The sequence below is a fragment of the Natrix helvetica genome (genome assembly GCF_964273705.1).
Source record: "Natrix helvetica genome assembly, chromosome: 2".
Lineage (NCBI taxonomy): Eukaryota > Metazoa > Chordata > Lepidosauria > Squamata > Natricidae > Natrix > Natrix helvetica.
Window position 1 is genome coordinate 73,881,164 of NC_138552.1, and position 19,069 is coordinate 73,900,232.

Below are 19,069 nucleotides of genomic sequence, written 5' to 3' on the forward strand. Positions count from 1 at the left end.
CACTAAACCATAATTTATTTGGTGTTTTTTTAGCATGAAATTTGAACTCATACACTATGATTGATATCAATCATGATTTCTTAATTTGGATGGGTACATATTGTGCTAAACCAAGCAAATTCTAAACTATGTTATATTTTAGGATTTAGTGTTCATATGTTTAGTAGTCTGAACTGACTAGAGGATAGTTTAAAGCTTTTATCACAGTTCTGGATATATAAATCCTTTGTAAATAGTAATTTTATTAAACACTAGACAACCCATAACCCATTGGGTCATAATTCAAAGATATTTCAGTGCCTTCAACAATGACAGAACTTTTAACATACTGGAAAAGTTAATAAAAATTCAGGAATACATTCAGAAACATATCTGCCTTGAAAATAGCCCCTGTTGAACTTTATAGCACATCGGATATCAGTACAAGAAACATTTTATGACATTTTGTTCTATGTCATAAACCATTTTATGATAATATTTATGTCATAAAATATTTTATAAAATTTGCCAACTTTCCATAGAAGCCATGGGTGCTGGATTTTAAATGCATCCTGTAAGTTAGCTCATCCGAAGTACCTGGGTTTAAAAACTGTTACCCTATGATGCAATTTCACCCAGTTAAAGGTTACAGGAACTACAGTTTTAATAGTACGGTATATAGATTACAATTAAACAATAAAACTTAGAACTAGAGAATGCAAAAAAGGGGGAAAAAACAGAAAGAAAAATAGAAAAGAAAGAAATATATAAATTTATTTATTTATTTATTTAATTTGACTTCTTAGTCGCCCCCTCTCCCCCCAGGGACTCGGGGCGACGTACAATATAAAGAAATAACTTAATCACAGCACGGCTAAAATGTTAGTAATATATCATCTTCTCTTAAAATACAGCAAATGGTGTCTTCTACCCAAAAAGAATTTAAAAAGCATCAGGATTTTCCCACAAGAAGGATTCTTGCAATTAATTCAAAATCTTAATTCAAAGACATCTAGCCCCTTCATCTGTTTGTAAGTTTCCAAAATACAAGTTCTAATAACCCTTTTGCTGTTTATTCCAAAAATGATTTTTAAAGTCCCTAAATTTATATTTAAAACTTATTTTGCTAAGAATTGAAGGGAACTCACCTGGTGCTGCAAAACATATTGATACCAAAGTTCCTAATGAGTGAAAATAAGCAGTTAATAAGCAGTTTCAAAAGTGATTAGAAATGGAAGTATGCAATCACAGTGTCCATAAAGCCCCCATCCATAATTTGAACAAAGAGCTTCACATCTACTGGAGGTTCTTTCTTGTGGTCTCCTTGTGTGGAGCAACTTATGTCTGATTTCAAATCCTCTTCTTGTCCAGAGAGGAATTACAAAGGGATGGTCTACTCAGTGGCTTTTCATTCTGCCACTTAGTTAGCCCTGCTTTTGGCAGAGGCATCTCCCGTTCATTATTTTTTCCCTGGAAGTCCTCGATATTGAAATCCTTGAATTCTTTGCATTATTTTTATTAATGACATCTTGTGTATTAGAAATATTAACATTTATATACTCATGTAAATCTGGAAAGTCTTAATTAATGCTAAGGGTATACATATTTAAGGATTTCTTAATAGACTGTCTACAGAGATTGGGTAATAACTGTCATTGTGTGATGAATAACTTTGCCAGATCTGCATGAAAGGCTTTTTAAAGCAAACCTCAGCATGCTTAGCTTGGTTTGATATCCTGTTTGTCTTAATTACAGTCAAGGAAGAGCTTGGCTTCTTTCCCAACCTATGTTGAAGGTAAGCTGTCAACCTGTCTTTTGTTTAAATTGGTCTATACGGATATATAAAGTGGGATGAATTATTAAACTGAAAAGTTTTCAGATTCATTTGAATGTTTTCCGAGATCTCTAATTTATGCATAAAGAATGGAAGAACATCTGAGAAAGAAGCGAGCTTTATCACTTGAGATTGCCGAGAAAGAAATGTCATCCCTGAATGAGTCATCTGTTTAAAAAAAAAAACAAGTTTCAAGATTTGTGGATTTTTAGAAATAGGACTTGGCTAAAAGAAATAACATTGGAAAGAAAACAATAAACTTGATTAGTACACTAACATCTTCAATTGTTTGGTCTGTTAGCAGTTTAATTAGAGTTTTAGTCATATAACTTTATTACTTTTGCTTTTAAAAAGAAAAACTAACAAGAACTAATCTTTAAAAGAAAGAAAAAAAGAAGGAAGAAAAAGGCAAAGCCGGGGAAAATATATATTAAAAAGTAGCTTCTGATTTTTTTTGACAGCAGTTATAGATGTACATTAATCTCTTATTCTGGATTATAGCATTACTTACATCACATTTTTCTATAATCAATTTTGTTTCTATTCATCAAACTGAATAGAACATATATCATTGTTTCATTTTTTTTTCTATGTCACACAAAAAGTCTGTAAGAAATCTCCAGTCAGCATTAAACTTAGTTATCTGATCAAAAAAATTAATGTGACCATCTAAGCAAGTCCCATCATCTTCACCTTCCATTCCTCCATTGTGGGTAATGTCCCATCTTTCCACCTTTGTATAAACGTATGTATAAAACTAAAATTCCTTGACTTCTTCACAACAGTTTATTGATTGGTTCCAAAAGAAACACTTCTGGTTTCAATTGTATATTAATCTTTAACATTTTCTGAATTAATATATGTTATTATGTAATGTGATTGAGTTAAAGTTTCCAACAGTTTTGCACAGCTATAAAGCATGCTAAAATATCAATTGTAAATGTGAAGTACTTTTATATATTCTAGACAATTTTTCAATTGAAATATACCAGCAATATATCATTTTATTACAAATCCGCTTTAAAGCTTATAATCTAATGTATATTTTAATCCTTTTGAGTGTATATTTTCCTACTGTTCCATTTATACATTATAATCAAATTTTAGCCTATTTTATATCTTCCTTCACTTGTTTTTCAATATAAATTTATACTTTTTAATAATATGTTCATCCTTTGCACACAGTTCTATTTCAAACTCAGTCTTAATAATACTTAAAACCAATACATAAATCTTTCTAATACATGAGAAAACTATTGATAAGTGTAGCCTTCTATTTCCAGATATTCTCTTTTATTTTATTTTGTATTCTTCTTGACAAAAATTTCAATATCTCACACTTAGTAATCTGTGTTTACTTATCATTTTTCTTCAGTGAAATTAATCTAGTGCTGAGAGCTACAAAGATATTTTTAGGCACAATCTGGGTTCATGTCTGTTCCATATTTTCAATATTGCACATCAAGCAAAATTATTTTTAAAATCTACATTAGCCTTAGTTTTATCATACCATAAATATCCATGCCCTCCAAATCTCAGATCATGTTCTTCTAGTTGCAAAACCCCTCTGTTTATCAGCAACATCCACTCTTTCATCCAAACTATAAATGGCAACCTGCAAAATATAATTTCAACTCATTTAACCACAGTCTTATTTTTGTTTTTTGTATCTGGTAACACCTTACATCTAACTCATATTTTTCTCCTGCCACATGAATTTAGATATACCTTTCCACATTGTATATCAATTATGTGGAAAAGTATATCTAAACTTGTGTGGCAGGGGAAATATGATGTATATGACCAAATGGATATTGTCCTGAAAAAAAAATAGCACTTTTATGTTAATTGTAGAGATTCTCCCCAGCAATGACATTTGTGTTTTCACCCATCTTAACATATATTTTAATTTCATTCCATGTCTTATTGTAATTATTTTGAGATAAGATACAGTTCATATTTGTGATATTAATACCTAAGTATTTTACCTTTTTCTCAATCTTAAAACCCATTTTATTCTTTATTTTTGATCCTATATCTTCATAGTTTTTGTTAACATTTTTGCCTTTTGTTTGTTAACGCTAAAATTGGACAATGTATCAGTTCTTTTAGAGGAGCAGTGGCTTAATGATGCTGAAGATGGTCTCTGTTCCAGTAGTTCGAGCCCTAGCACTGTATGGTGTGGTGAACTCCCGTCAGTCGCCTTAGCTTCTGGCCACCTAATAGCTTGAAAGCATGTTCTATGTAAGTAGATAAATAGGTACCACTTCAGTGGGAAGACAAGTTGGTGTTCTGTGCAGGCAGTCAGGTTTCTGCCAGCTCTGAACCTTCTCAGTTGCAGTGTCCATTTACAAGGCAGCTCTGGCAAAGGGTTTAGAATGACACTGCAGGAGAATCATTTGTCTTTCTAGTGCGAAGACAGCTCACCCTCCTCTGGTGCATTTTAGGAAGTGCTCAAGCATGTCCTACAACAGGGCTGGTAAATTGGCAGCCAAAATACTTCTCTGCAATAGGATTGTGGCCTCCTGGCTAATGTAACAATGCCATATGCTGAAAACAACAACCGGTTCTTTTAGCCTTCCATTAATATTTCAGTTCCCTTGAAAGGTTCTTCTAAAACTAGTATCAAAACCAGCTACAAAACATCTTCACTTATAAATCTCTTAAAAATTTTACCTCCCATAAACCTCTCATCCTGTCTAATGTCTCCATTCAATTTTGAGAACCAAACTCAACAGAAGAGGGGACAGTGGATAGCCCTGCCTTGTTCCTTTTGGTATTGCATATGTTCTTGTCAGATCTTCTTTAACAATAATTTGTGTTTTCAAGAAAGTATACATCTACTTTACTCATTTTATAAATTCTCAAATTCAGATAATCCCAAACTTTAAATAATAAAATTCAGTTCAAATTGTCAAAAGCTCTTTCTGCATTAAAAAAAATGCAGCTTGGTTCTCATCATGCTGTTCCAAATATTCCACAACAATGTCTAATGACATTACCTTTTAACTATCTTTTACATAAAAACCTATATTGAGCTTCATGAATAAAATAAATATTTACAGTCTATCAGCTATGTTCATTGTGAACAACTTATAATCATTCAATAATGATATTAGTCCATAATTGCTTGTTGAAGTCAAATCTTGTCCCAATTTAGGTATATTGCTATATTACTGCAAGTCTCTAGCATTTTTCCCTTGTAAAATAGAATTCATTGAAAAGAGTGCTCTATTAAATTCCATGTTAGACCTTTGTAATGCATAACTAAACCAAAAATTTAGAAAAGTCAATACCTGTAACTCTAATTCAAAATTATCTCTTCCAGATTCCTTTTACATCTGTTGTGTTTTTTCTATTGTCTCTTCCACAACCTTCCAGTTCTCTAAAGTTTTTAAAACATTATCTTGTCTTTTGAATAGAATTCAGTCAAAATATCTTCCATCTAAAAGTAAAAAATGCACAACTAATTTATCCCAGTGAAATCTTCTTTTGCATTAATCAGGCAAGAAGGAGTATTATTTCCTCTACATAGAAGTTGATAGGGATTTCTTTCAAGAGAATTATATCTGCGTTATCAATCTTCAATTTTGTATTAAAATGTTGCAAGATTTGATCCATTGTCTTTCTCACAAAATGGACCAAAATATCCCTTGGATTATTTCTTATTCTTGCAAATCATGAATTTATTCTATGAACTATTTATCTCCACCTCTGTGACTTCATCTATTTTTTCCCCAAAGCTGTGAATTTGGAAGTAGTGACTCAGGCAGTTTTTTGCCAGGTTGATCAAACACTTTTGAAATAAATCTAATGTAATTGCTTTCTCTGTTTATGTTTATGTTTATTGGATTTATATACCGCACTTCTCCCAAAGGACTCAGGGCTGCGTACAACATTTAAAAAAATCACATATTACAAAGTTAAAAAGAAATTAGATAGAGTATCCAACAAACCCAATTAGTATGAACAATAACATTTTTAAAATTGGATTAAAATTAACGATTAAATCAAGCATTTATTTTATTTTGTTCAGGCTAGGCCGGCTTGCTGGAAAAGCCAACTTTTTAGGGCGCGTCAGAAGGACCGGAGGTCGGGGATTATGCGAAGGTCCGGGGGCAGCTCATTCCAGAGGGAAGGCGCTCCCATAGAGAAGGCTCTCCCCCTGGGGGTCGCTAGCCAACACTGTCTGGCCGATGGCACTCTGAGGAGGCCAACTTTGTGGGATCGCACTGGACTGTGGGTGGCTACTGGTGGCAGTAGGTGTTCTCGCAGGTACCCTGGGCCTAAGCCATGGACCGCTTTAAAGGTCACAATCAATACCTTGAATCGCACCCGGAAAACAACTGGCAACCAGTGCAGGCCGCCTAAAAGGGATGTAACATGGGAGCACCTAGGTACCCCCATGATAACCCGCGCGGCCGCATTCTGGACCAGCTGAAGCCTCCGGGTGCTCTTCAAGGGCAGCCCCATGTAGAGAGCGTTAACAGCAGTCCAGGTGAGAAAGGACGAGGGCATGAGTGACTGTGCACAGAGCATCATGATCCAGGAAGGGGCGCAACTGACATACCAGGCGAACCTGGTAAAAGCCCCCCCTGGTCACGGCCATCAGGTGTTCTTCTAAACTAAACTGCATATCCAGGAGGACTCCCAGATTGTGGGCCCTTTCTGAGGGGGCTAAAATTTCTCCCCCTATTATCAAAGATGGAAAAAGATGCACAAATTGGGATGATGGAAACCATGGCCACTCAATCTTGGAGGGATTGAGCTTGAGCCTGTTCCTCCCCATCCAGATCCGCACAGCCTCCAGCATCGGGACATCAAGTCAAGGGCATTGTTTGGGTGGTTTGGGGTAGAGATAAAAAGTTGGGTATCATCAGCATATTGATGATACCGTACCACAAAACCATGGATGATCTCGCCCAGCGGTTTCATATATATGTTGAACAGGAGGGGTGAGAGAACCGACCCCTGGGGCACCCCACAAGTGACGCGCCTCGGGGTCGATCCCTGCCCTCCAGTCAACACGGACTGCGATCGATCCGACAGGTAGGAGGAGAACCACGGTAAAACGGTGCCCCCCACTCCAAACCCCCTGAGTCGTCGCAGTAGGATACCATGTCGATGGTATTGAAAGCCGCCGAGAAGTCTAATAAGACCAGGACAGAGGAAGAGCCCCTGTCCTGGACCCGCCAGAGATCATCGACCAACGCGACCAATGCCGTCTCCGTGCTGTACCCGGGCCTGAAACCCGACTGAAATGGATCCAGGTAGACAGCTTCATCCAGGTACTGGGGAAGCTGACGTGCTACCACACGCTCAACAACCTTTGCTACAAAGCGAAGGTTGGAGACCGGACAATAGTTGGCTAAAGAAGCTGGGTCCAGGGAGGGCTTCTTAAGGAGGGGCCTCACCACCGCGGTGGGAAAGAACCCCTCTCTCAATGAAGCGTTGGTAATCGCCCAGAGCCAGCCTCATGTCACCTCCCAGGAAGCCGAAACTTACCAAGAGGAACACAGGTCCAGCACACAAGTGGCAGCACTGAGTCTCCCCATAATCCTGTCCATGCCCTCGGGGGTCACAGGGTCAAACTCATCCCAGATTGTCTCCATAAGATTCATCCCCATCGACTCACCCAAATCTACCCAGTCAGAGTCCAAGCCTGTCCGGATCTGACTGATTTTATCCTGCAGATACTGAACAAATTCTTCAGCCCTACTCTGCAAGGGGTCTTTCCCAGTTCCTTGGTTAAGTAAGGAGCGGGTCACCCTAAACAGGGCGGCTGGGCAGTTGTCTGCGGACGCGATAAGAGCAGAAAAATGTTGCTGTTTTGCCGCTTTTATCGCCACTAAGTAGGATTTAATATGAATTCTTACTAGTGTTTGATCAGATTCGGATCGGCTGGCCCTCCAACCACTCTCTAGGCGTCTTTTCCGGCGTTTCATCTCCCGGACCTCCTCGGTAAACCAAGGAGCTACCCGGGATCGACACCGGTCAGAGGCCGCAAAGGCACAATGCGATCCAAGGCCCCAGTGGCCGCCCTATCCCAGGCTTCCACTAGGGCTTCAGTCGAGTTGTGAGCAAGGGATTCAGGAAAAGTTCCAAGCTCCATCAGGAATCTTTCAGGGTCCATCAGGCGCCTGGGGCGGAACCATCTTGCCGGTTCCGCCTTCCTGCGGCGAGGGGTAGCAGTATGGAAGTCAAGCCTGATGAGGAAATGATCAGACCATGACAAGGGTTGGATAGAAATATCCCCTAAATCTAGATCATTCATCCACTGCCCAGAGACAAAATCAGTTCGAGCGTGTGTCCCCTATTATGGGTGGGGTCTTGAATTAGTTGAGTTAGGTCCATAGCCGTCATGGAAGCCATGAACTCCCGAGCTGACTCGGATGTCTTGCCAATGGAAGGCTGATTGAAATCCTCCAGGATCATAAGCCTAGGGAAATCAACTGCCAATCCAGCTAACATATTTAGCAGCTCCGGCAGGGCCAATGAAACATAGCAGGGAGACAGATACGTTACAAAAAGGCCCACCTGAACTCCAAGGCCCCATTTCACAAAAAGGGACTCACACCCGCCTATCTGAGGCACAGTGACCTCCTGAGGTCCGAGACTTTCCCTAATAACCACCGCCACCTCCCCGCCCCTGCCCTGGCTCTCAACTGGTGAAACGCCAGGAAGCCTGGTGGGCATAGTTCACTAAGGGGAACACCCCCTTCATGGCCCAACCATGTCTCCGTAATACACGCCAGGTCCTCTCTACTCTCTTGTATGAGGTCGCAAATGAGGGGAGCCTTATGTACCACGGACCTGGCGTTAAGCAACACTAGCCGGAGACCTGTAATCCCAAGCACCTGAAGGTGCGAGAAGGGCGATGAGGGTCGGAACGCGCGATCGCTCTTAAACAGCGAACCCACATCACCCGAACATAATTTGGCCCTCGGCCCCCACCATATCTGCCTCTCCCACAAACAGTAGAGATTCCAGCCCAGTCCACATTTTCTTGCAGTTCGCTGCGTCTTTTAATTTGCTTCCTCAGTGATGCTTCTCACAGATAAAATATCCTAGGGTCAACAGAGCATTTATCCTGATATAGGTATTCCACTTTAAGTAATCCCATTTGGGACTGAATTGGTAGTAAAACTAGCATTCCTTTACCAATTTCCTCTTACCTGCTATTTGACAGAGAAGAAGGAAACACATTTCACATCACCTCTGTTTTGTCATATATTACTTATCTTGTATCTAGTATAGGATTTGAACATGATTTTTTTCTAGCCAGATTCAAGAAAAAAACTCCCCCATCCTCATCACATTTACATCTTTTTCTCTTTTGCATGTCTGTACAATTAAGGGTAAATGGCTAGTGAGAAATTCTTGCATGGACTTTAAATTGACATGCTAGCCAGTGTTTTCGTCAATCTACAGTAAAGGATTGGTACCTAGCCCTTTTATATTAACTTATAAAATCATTTCAATATAAAAAGCATATAGATTTTAGATTTAAATCACATTTATCTGTAATTCAAGTCATATCTGAAAATGCTACTTTAAAAAATGGTTATATAATATTTGTGCTTTTCAGTCAACTACTAGGCCACATATATGCATCACTAATTCTGCATGGCTAATTTGTCTCTATAATAGATCAGAAGTAAACTGAATCTAAGCACACTTTAAAAGCGAGGTTATTTTTCTGCATGCTGATGTTTAGCATTAAAAGCAACAGTAAGGAGTAATAATTCTGCATGCCTCTGGCTGTATGCTAAATTATATTCAAACATATTAGGTATGGATATTTGTTTTTAAAAAGAAGAAAAATTAAAGAAACCCAGACCTGAAAATTGAATAAATAACAACTGAAATAGCTATTGGCTTCAATTTGAATTGCTTATTTTTCCTTTAGCTTATGCGTTCATAGACCTTATTGGGCGGATTGATTATGTTTTATTTTGCTCCCTATGCCCTAAAAGCCCTCCTTTAAGGGGATTAAGTAACAAAATATGCATTGTGACATTGCAACACAAATTTCACCCCTTTACTGCAAAGCTCTGGATTCAGCAGATGATTCTGCTTTTCCTATTTTTTCGCACCACAAACCCCAGAGATAATTGTATCTGTGGGACAATGACCACATTGCAAGGATAAGTAAGGGTGCATCTTGCAGTCCTACTTTGAAACATTTGCTATCGCAGCAGACTAGTTCTTGTTCTGAACATTCTTCAGAATATTCCAGATCTGTAAATAAAATCTAATTAAGTTGTATTGCAAACAATGCTTTACAGGTCAACAATAAATTAGACTATTTACAATCCTGTGTATTCTTGGAGAATGAATTACATCTAGCATATTAAGATATGCTTCTCCAAATACTTGTATAACAGTTTCTTCAGTTATTGGCACCTACATTTTAATTACACAGGCACAAGTTTCAAATGGCTTTTTATAGTTTGATTCCAACAGTTGCAATTTTGGTTGAATATTAATTTTATATTACATTTTCATATTTAATTTTGGTCCATGTGATTTTTGTTTGAACCAAAAAGATTCAGTCCCGTGATCTAATTACTATATGCTTGGTATTTTAATTTTCTAGAGTAAATTTGCTTTAATCATCTAAAAAACTAATATAATTAGAATGACAATCTACAGTTCTTAATGATGCTTGCAACAATTAATTAAAAATACGAAGATATTTATAGATATTTTAATTTAAATCTATCTTTGTATGACTTTTACCGCAACATTTTTCTATCCTTATCAGCAATCAACACTTGACTTTTTTTATAAGATTACAAAAAGTACCATAATTGAATTTAACAATTTGAATTGCTCGACTTTATTGGACGTATGTTCTTAGAAAGTGTAATAAAATTTAAGCAAGGTGATAGCACCGATTCAAATGGAAGAGTTATATGAATTGCTAGAGTCTGTTTTCCCTGTCACAAATTCTATAGCTGAAGAAGCAAGTACATTTTGTGTTGAAGAAAGTTTGAAAAACTGTGGGCAGTCTAGAGAAAGGATACATTATTGAAAGCTAGGAGGGGCTTTTCAGAGGTCTTCATAATACCTCCATAAGGGTCCAGCTAATCCTATTGTATAAACATTTCTAACCAAAACAAGAAAAACTACAGTTTTCAACTTCCCTTCTGCCCTTTTCAAGTTACTGCACACATTTCAAAAAATGCATTTGTATTACTATGCCAGATACATAATTAAGATAGATGTTTATGTTAGAGCCACTTGCGGTGACACATTATTTATTTATTTATTTATTCATTTATTCATTCATTCATATGTCCTCTTCTCACAATCTCATGGCAGTGATTCTGGGTGATGTACACAGTTAAAACAGCAAGAATCTCACAAACTAAAATGTCTGCAGTTCAAACAATTATCTCAATTTATAGAAAACAATTTTAAACAACAGAGCTCATCTCTGGTCCATCAATGTCTACTTCTAGCTACCTATCTAGCTCCACGGATTGTTGCTATTGTTTAAGATGAATATTGGCCATGTCATGAAGCTAATACATGGCCATGTATTTAATTTACTTTTTGCCCTCAACTTGGGTTATGTCAGTTGGTATTCTTTCCTTTCAAGCTAATGATGGATAATCAAGGCTAAAGAATAATGGGCATTGCTAGGACAGAGGCATGAATGCCTCTCTGTGCCTTTCTGAGATGAGAGAGAGAGAAAATATCCATTCAGATTGTTTTGCTTAAGGGGCACTTCTCTCACAACAGAACAAACAAATGTCAAAATAAATTAGATTATCAAGTGTTTTCTCTGTGATAGAGAAGAATATATTCCTTCTGTTCATTTCTGATCGTATCAAATCTTTTTGGGAATGATGAATTTCAGCCACACCAGACTTCCATTTATAGCCTGCATATGCGAGTACTGATGATAATATATTCTATTATTTCCCTGTTAATATATAATTTTGCCCAATAATTCAATTTTTATATACTGTAGTTCCAGGGCCTTGTGATCCTGAAGATTTAATCGATGGAATCATATTTGCTGCCAATTATCTTGGCTCTACTCAACTCCTTTCGGACAAAACTCCATCCAAGAATGTGAGAATGATGCAGGCTCAGGAAGCAGTGAGCCGAATTAAGGTGAAAATCAGTCACTCTCTTGTTGTGACTGAGTTGCAACTGTGACCAATCCATTCTTTATCTCTGTCCTGAACCGTACTCTGGAAATGGTTCTATTATTGAATTGATATGTTTGTTATTGTTATGCATAGTCTGCTTTCATAATTTGTAGATTAACATTTTGTTATAATTGAGTCCAGTAGGCAGCTAATACATTCAAATAAATTTATCTTCCCTTTATCGAGAGACAAAGAATGCTCATCTGAAAGGGAAATATTGTTTCTACAGTTGTCAGCTTGCTAATAGCAGCTGGGCCCTGAGAATCAAAATTGCCAAAAATGATTGACAAATTCTCAGAAACAATAGGATTACAATAAGCCAAGACAACACTGATGTGGCAGTTAAAAGGGAACTGAGGCATCTGATAAAGAATATATTTCCCATATAACTTGAGGGAATAAAATGGGACCTGTCAAATCTCAAATTTCAGAATATTCCAACCTAAATTATTATACGAATGCAGAATTCATATATGTGAATCAGAGTCCACAAAAAAACAGGAATTACAAGGGAAAGTGATACAATTCAGACAATGTTCATAAAATTAGATTAATTTACATTCAGTAGGACTTTTTACATAATACATCTGGGTCGTTAAGGTAGCTATTTACATTATGGCACTAAACATCTTAATATGGTAATTAAAATATAAAATGAACATACTGTAGCAAATCAGCAAAGTACTTTTTCTTTTACTGCAGAATTAAAAATGGTATAAATATATGCAAATAATGGCATTGTTTGGTTTCTATAAAGCTGATTTAATCTTGGCATGAAATTTGAGCTTTTCATGTCATTCATTAGTAACTATAAAATGCAAAATGAATTAATAAAAACATGCAAAATTCCATTCCGTTTTATCTTATATTGAGTTCTGCTTTGCCAGTGACATATTCAAAGCTCATTAGCAGTAAAACAAATAGTGGTTTAACTCTAGCGAGTTTAACCTTTTTTGAATCTTAAAAGTATAAAATACTTTTGGAGATTAACCTGTATTTTTTAAAAACTAATGTTAGAAATGTTATAGATACTGCTCAGTCCAGCAAGACTTCCTTAAACCTCATTGATTTTGTTAAGCTTAAAGTGAATAGATTATTAAAGATGCTCAACTTTGGCTGGAGTTTAGGCAATATAATAAATACTGAAATATGTTGCAAGTTAAAAGCAGTACATCTTTATAAATTGAATTGTTTCACATTGTCAAAAGTGGCACAAAACTAAAATTTCATAAAAAGGACCTCAAATAGTTACTAAAACTCATACCTTATTTTGTATAATTTTGAACGACATGTCTGTCACATGGTTCTGTTAGGCTTGTATGCTTTCTATGAAACAAAGGATGAAATACTGCTAAATATTTGAGGTTCTTTTGAAATCAAAATCAGCTTTGTTCATATTGTTTTGCTGAAAGTTCTTCATCAACCACCATACAACAGATGAGACATTATGAATAATACATTGGTTTCAAACTAGAGCTAAGTTGCAAAATGACTTGTTTCTTAATGTTTGGCGCATTAGCAGTCTATTAAATTATAAAAAAGATAATCTAATCTAATATTCTCAGTCTCTTGGAATTAAGAAAGCAACTCAATTAACAAATATATTTTCATGTGATCTGTTCCCATTTAATGAGCATTTTCTAGTTTATGCGGAAAGAGGGAGTACAAACTCCTATGTACAATGGGAGCAGATGGCAGTGTATCATAAAATAAAACACTTCCTTTTGCATCTATTTCTTTGTGTGTCTTCCTTAGCAAACTCCATACAGTCTAGTCATTTTAGGATATGCATTGTTTTTACATTAAGCAGTCTTACTTAATAGTTAAACTCTTTTCACTAGTTAAATAAATGTTCCGGTAATCTGTTGCTCAGAAATCAGAACCTGGAATTTCACTGCATAATGAGCAACAATGTTGGATGAGATTTTTGGCTTGCATTCATAGAAACGCATTTGTCACCTCTAATAGCATTTGCAAGGATAAATGTAGTGATAAGTATTGACGAGGAGCAAGGAGACCCAGATTCTAACAGCAGGAGCTTTGGGTCAGTCATTCTCTCTCAGCCAATCCCCCTCAAGATTGTTAATTGTGGGGAGAAAAGAGGAGGTAGGAGCTCTCTGTGAGCTTCTTTGAGCTTGCAAGGCTGTATATAAATCAAGTAAACAGGACTAAATAAATTATTTTATTAAAACTCAGGAAATAATTCAACCCCCTTGTCTAGAACTTTATCAAAATAAACTTTATTTTGTTTTTTCATATGTAATTTGCGATTCAAAATAATTGTTTGATCTCACATTGTGACATGAAGACATACATCTAAAGCAGACTAAAAGTGGGGAGGGGGTATTTTTGTTTGGTTTGGAATTGGTTTGTATCAATGTCTTCATTTTGAAAATGAATGGATGACATTTATTGAATTCTGCTCTATAAGGAGGCCACAGTCCCTAAGAAGTAAGTTTAAAGTAATAAGATTCTCCTTGCAGTGAGAAAGGGACAACCTAGCAAACTATCCAACTGAGTTTCTTTTTGGTAGCCTCTGGGGAAATGATATCCACTGATAGTTGCTAGTTTTATTTCGTAGTGTTGATGTTGAACGTGAAGGGGTTGATGGTGATGTCTACACATCTTAAAGTTCCAAGGTTGAAAAACAATAATATCAATGTATTGTACTGCAAATACCATAGTTCCTAGTCAACACCAAAGAGCCATGATGGTTTAAATGTATAAAAGTTGTAATGTAACATAAATGAGAGACTGTAGGTTGGAAAGGCTGTTTTGATGTACTGTATACACAGTTTAATTAGGTGACACCAACGAGTGTACTGCTATAGATCCCTGGTTGACATAGAGTCTCTACAAGATGTTAGCTAACTATTCTCCTTTTTTTGTTTATTTCATGCTAAGCAGATGGCCCAGAAATTAGCCAAAAGCAGAAAGAAGGTGCAGTACAATTTCATCAGCTTGATGTGTTGTCTAGATTTTGTTATTTCATTTTACTTTTTCTGCATCTCTCTTTGTCACATTTTAAAAAAACGAACACTGTATCCAGCAAATGTTCCTCATTAAATGTTTGAACCACCATGTAAATTGACACATGTCAGATAACAAGTCGCCCAATTTGTCCATCCTTTGCTTGTTATTAACCATTTCATGACCATAATATAATTATTAATGAAATGAAAACATGCTATTGCTAAAAGCCCATCCCAAATATAGAGCTAATGAATGCTTGTTTAATTTTATGAATTAAATCTTTTTTTCCAAAAAAAGACAAGTTATATTTTATTTTATTTTTACATTTCATTTCCCTTAATGGATGTAACAAAATTGCTGGATGCAACCAAATGGCTTACTTTTCTTATATACAATTTAAATTCTATAATTACGTGCAGTATATAAAACACATTATAGAAAGCATATTTATGCAAACACAGTTCAGCAGTGGGCAGCAAAATACAATAACGTGATATTCTACAGCAGTGTTTCTCAACCGTGGTGACTTTAAGTCCTGTGGACTTCAACTCTCAGAAGTCCACAGGACTTAAAGTCACCAAGGTTGAGAAACACTGCTCTAGAGCATTATACAGGGCCAACATTTTCATCATTTACAATTATTTTTTTCAACAAATAAATGCGTTGTGCCAGTTGAGGTTTTAATAAACTTATTTATTGCACCTTCAGTTATAAAAAAAAATATATCAATATCATTTGGCGATTGGCATGCTTTTTTTTTTTAACCACAGTAATTGGTGGGGCTGGAACTACAAAAAATAATGTGATATTTGGCATGCGTTGTACATATGTTATGAATAGCTCATTTTAGTGTAATAATACTTACATTTGTATGGCTGTAGCAAGTTCTACATTTTTTTCATCATTTCTAACAATCAACTTTATTGTCGTGGGAGTTGGAAGTGGGATTATTTTACTATTTTTGCAATTCTTATGACTAACATGCTTCGACCTAAAACAAAATGTCATGAATATGAATGCACACAAAAACCTGTTTTTATGACAGTGCTTTAAAGAGGGGAATGGATACTGAGCATATGTAGGACCTTGGCTCGTTTTTCTTCCCTCTTAGGGAATCTATTTTTTTGGTAGCCAAAACAGCATAATGCCACCTCTTCGTCTCTACCTAACTGTGCCTTGAGCTCATTAGCCGTAATTAATGAAAGATTGGCTGTTGAACTGATTTAAAAGAATCCGGGGAGAGCCCCTATGCCAGGAAGAGGACAGAGGAGAATGTGTTTTCATGACAGGAAAAAATATCACACAGACCCAGAGTTGGGAGGAACTTCACCATTTCCCATCACTCATATTTCATGCTATTTCTGCTTATCATTAACTTCACAGTCAAATAGTATATTTTTGTAAGGTTTATTTTATTTATACCAATATTTTAAAAAGTATGGCTTTTGAAGTACATGTTTCCTAATGACAAATGGCTTCAACTACAGGTTCCTGAAGGTGAATCTCAACCTATGACTGAAGTGGATCTTTTCATTTCAACCCAGAGAATAAAAGTGCTAAATGCAGACACCCAGGTATAGCAAACTCTGTATAAACTATTTTACAAGGATTGGAAATATGTCATGGAGCCATTTCTTCTTTATTTCCATTTACTTCTTGCCTTACTATGAAAAAAACATAGTTTAGAATTTTTGTAAGAAGGTGAAATAATTTAACTGCTTTCCAAATGTGTTTACGTTAAAAATCTCATTTCTTATTTTAAACATAACTTTTGCAATGATTGCTTATTGGAGTGATCAAGAATGCCAGCAAGCAACAGTTTCAAGGGTGGGGGGGGGGGAGAGATACTGTCTTAGATTTTAAAATATTCAAACTTCCATATTAGTATCAGTCATAATTCACGTACAATGACTAGGTTATTCCTCTTCAAAATAAGGTACAGGTAGTACTCCACATGAATATAATTAAGCAAGATGCCATGTGACCGCTTTGCTTACTTATTGCAATCCTTGCTCTCTTTGGTCAGTTGTGAGTCATAAAATGGACTTTCCAATTGGTAGGGCAGGAAGCCTGAATCCTCTCCCCTGCCCCATCAGGAAGAACAGTCAAGAGAATGATGACATTTGAGGGAGATGAGGGTTTTTCCCCTCTCGGGAGGAGAGATCCCTTGGGATGCTGGAGGAATGGACTTTTAACCTGGTGAAGATACTAGCAAATACCATCATTCAAAACATTGGCATTCACTATCTGGAGAGAAAAATGTCTTCCAGAACAATAACATTTTCTAGAGTTTTTGCTAAATTTAAGGTCTGTTCCTCTAGCATGGAGAAGGATTTCTCCTCCTGCACCGAGCAGAGGGGAAATTACTTAGCAAGCAAGGGGAACAGACCCCAAATCCAATGTCCCTTTCCTACCCATTGACTTTCCTGGGAAGCCAGCAGAAAAGATTACAAATAGTAATCTATGTGATTCCCAGGCTCTTGGCAACTGGTCATAAATGTCAACAGATTACCAAGAGCCTAAATGCGGTCGTGTGAAGGGGCCAGCATGATTATTATGATGGCTGGAAGTGCTTTATGGGTCATACAGCATCTGTTCTGAGGCCACCATGACTGCAAATAATCATCAGACAACTGGCCGTAAGTCAAGGATTACCCGTACACGCCATGATCCCAATAAGTATTTTACAAGAGACTCTTGTGATCTGACAGGTGGCAACTCTTATTCTTCCTTGATTTGTATAGGTGATGAAGATTTCCTTTAATTTGGAAAACTCATTTATATGGAATGCCAGTGTCCTTAAATGGTTTTGTTAGTGATAAAGAACACTAATGCAAGGGTCTTTTTTTTTAGGAAACAATGATGGATCATCCTTTGAGGACCATTTCCTACATTGCAGATATTGGAAATATAGTTGTATTGATGGCTCGAAGGCGAATGCCAAGGTCAAATTCTCAAGATAATGTGGAGGCATCTCATCCTTCTCAGGATGGGAAGAGGCAGTACAAAATGATCTGCCATGTTTTTGAATCTGAAGATGTAAGGAACTTTGTCATTTCTGTGTTTGAAATCAATATAGAATCCTCCTCTTTTATCAGGCTGTTTTTTGCAATCCATAGTTGTAGGGCAGCAATGGCAAACCTTTTTTGGCTCGCGTGTCATAAGTGGGGGGAGCGCAGGGGGTTGTGTGCAGGCGTGCCGCACCCATAATGCAATGTGCGACACCCCCCTCCATGTGCATGCGCACACTACAGGCGTGACCCCCCCATTTTGCATGCTTTTTTCACCCTCCCCAGGCTCCAGAGGCTTTATAGGAGCATGGAGAGGGCAAAAACAGCCTCCCCCGCCCCCTGGGAAGCCCTCCGGAGGCTTCAGGGACCTTCAGCAGGCTTCCCTGAAGCCTCCGAAACAGTCAAAACGACCCTCCGAGCAAACCAGAAGTCACTTCCGGTTTGCTTGGAGGGTCATTTTAAGCACTCCGAAGGCTTCAGGGACCGTCAAGAGGCTTCCCTGAAGCCTTTGGAGTGCTCAAAACAACCCTCTGAGCAAACCGGAAGTGCGTTCCTGAATTTTTGGTTTGCCCATAGGGCCGGGTTTTTTTGCGCTCCGGAGGCTTCAGGAAAGCTCATGAAGCCTCTGGAGGGCCTCCGATGGGAGCGGGGGGCTCTTTTCACCCTCCGCAGGCTCCTATTAGCCTCGGAGCCTGGAGAGGGCGAAAAATGGCTTTAAAAAATGGTGAACTCAGCTGGCCAGCTGACAGAGCAGCGCCTTGCGTGTCCTTACAAATGGCTCCGCGTGCCACCTGTGGCGCGCATGCCATAGGTTCGCCATCACTGTTGTAGGGCATGAAAGAATGCATGTGCTAATCCTGACAGAAAGGAACCTATCGGTAAGAGAAAGGTTGTCAGTTGTCTAGTCTGCTGGTCATTGTTTCTCCCAGACCATGTCCTGTATCATGGAAATCACAGAGACATGGGTAAGACCTCTTTTCTAAAATGGTTTTCAAATAGAACTCTAATGGCAAAAGGGTTGAACAAACAAGAAGGCTGCTAAGGAGCTGGGGAACACAATGGTGAGGTAAACAAGATAGTTGATCCCTTATATCTGGATGGGGAGA

General features: G+C 37.4%; 1 protein-coding gene across 4 annotated transcripts in view; it reads left to right on the forward strand.

Annotated features, from left to right (window-relative positions):
• The window catches only part of APBA1 (amyloid beta precursor protein binding family A member 1), a 108,219-nt gene that overhangs the window by 76,898 nt on the left and 12,252 nt on the right, over positions 1-19,069 (forward strand). For 2 of the 4 annotated variants that reach the window (XM_081940630.1, XM_081940631.1), the window contains exons 4-8: positions 1,735-1,774; positions 11,796-11,941; positions 14,887-14,919; positions 16,440-16,526; positions 17,806-17,991. In XM_081940630.1, coding sequence (XP_081796756.1) covers positions 1,735-1,774; positions 11,796-11,941; positions 14,887-14,919; positions 16,440-16,526; positions 17,806-17,991 — 492 coding nt within the window. The remainder of the gene's footprint in view (positions 1-1,734; positions 1,775-11,795; positions 11,942-14,886; positions 14,920-16,439; positions 16,527-17,805; positions 17,992-19,069) is intronic. The other 2 variants (XM_081940632.1, XM_081940633.1) reach the window with 2 other exon arrangements.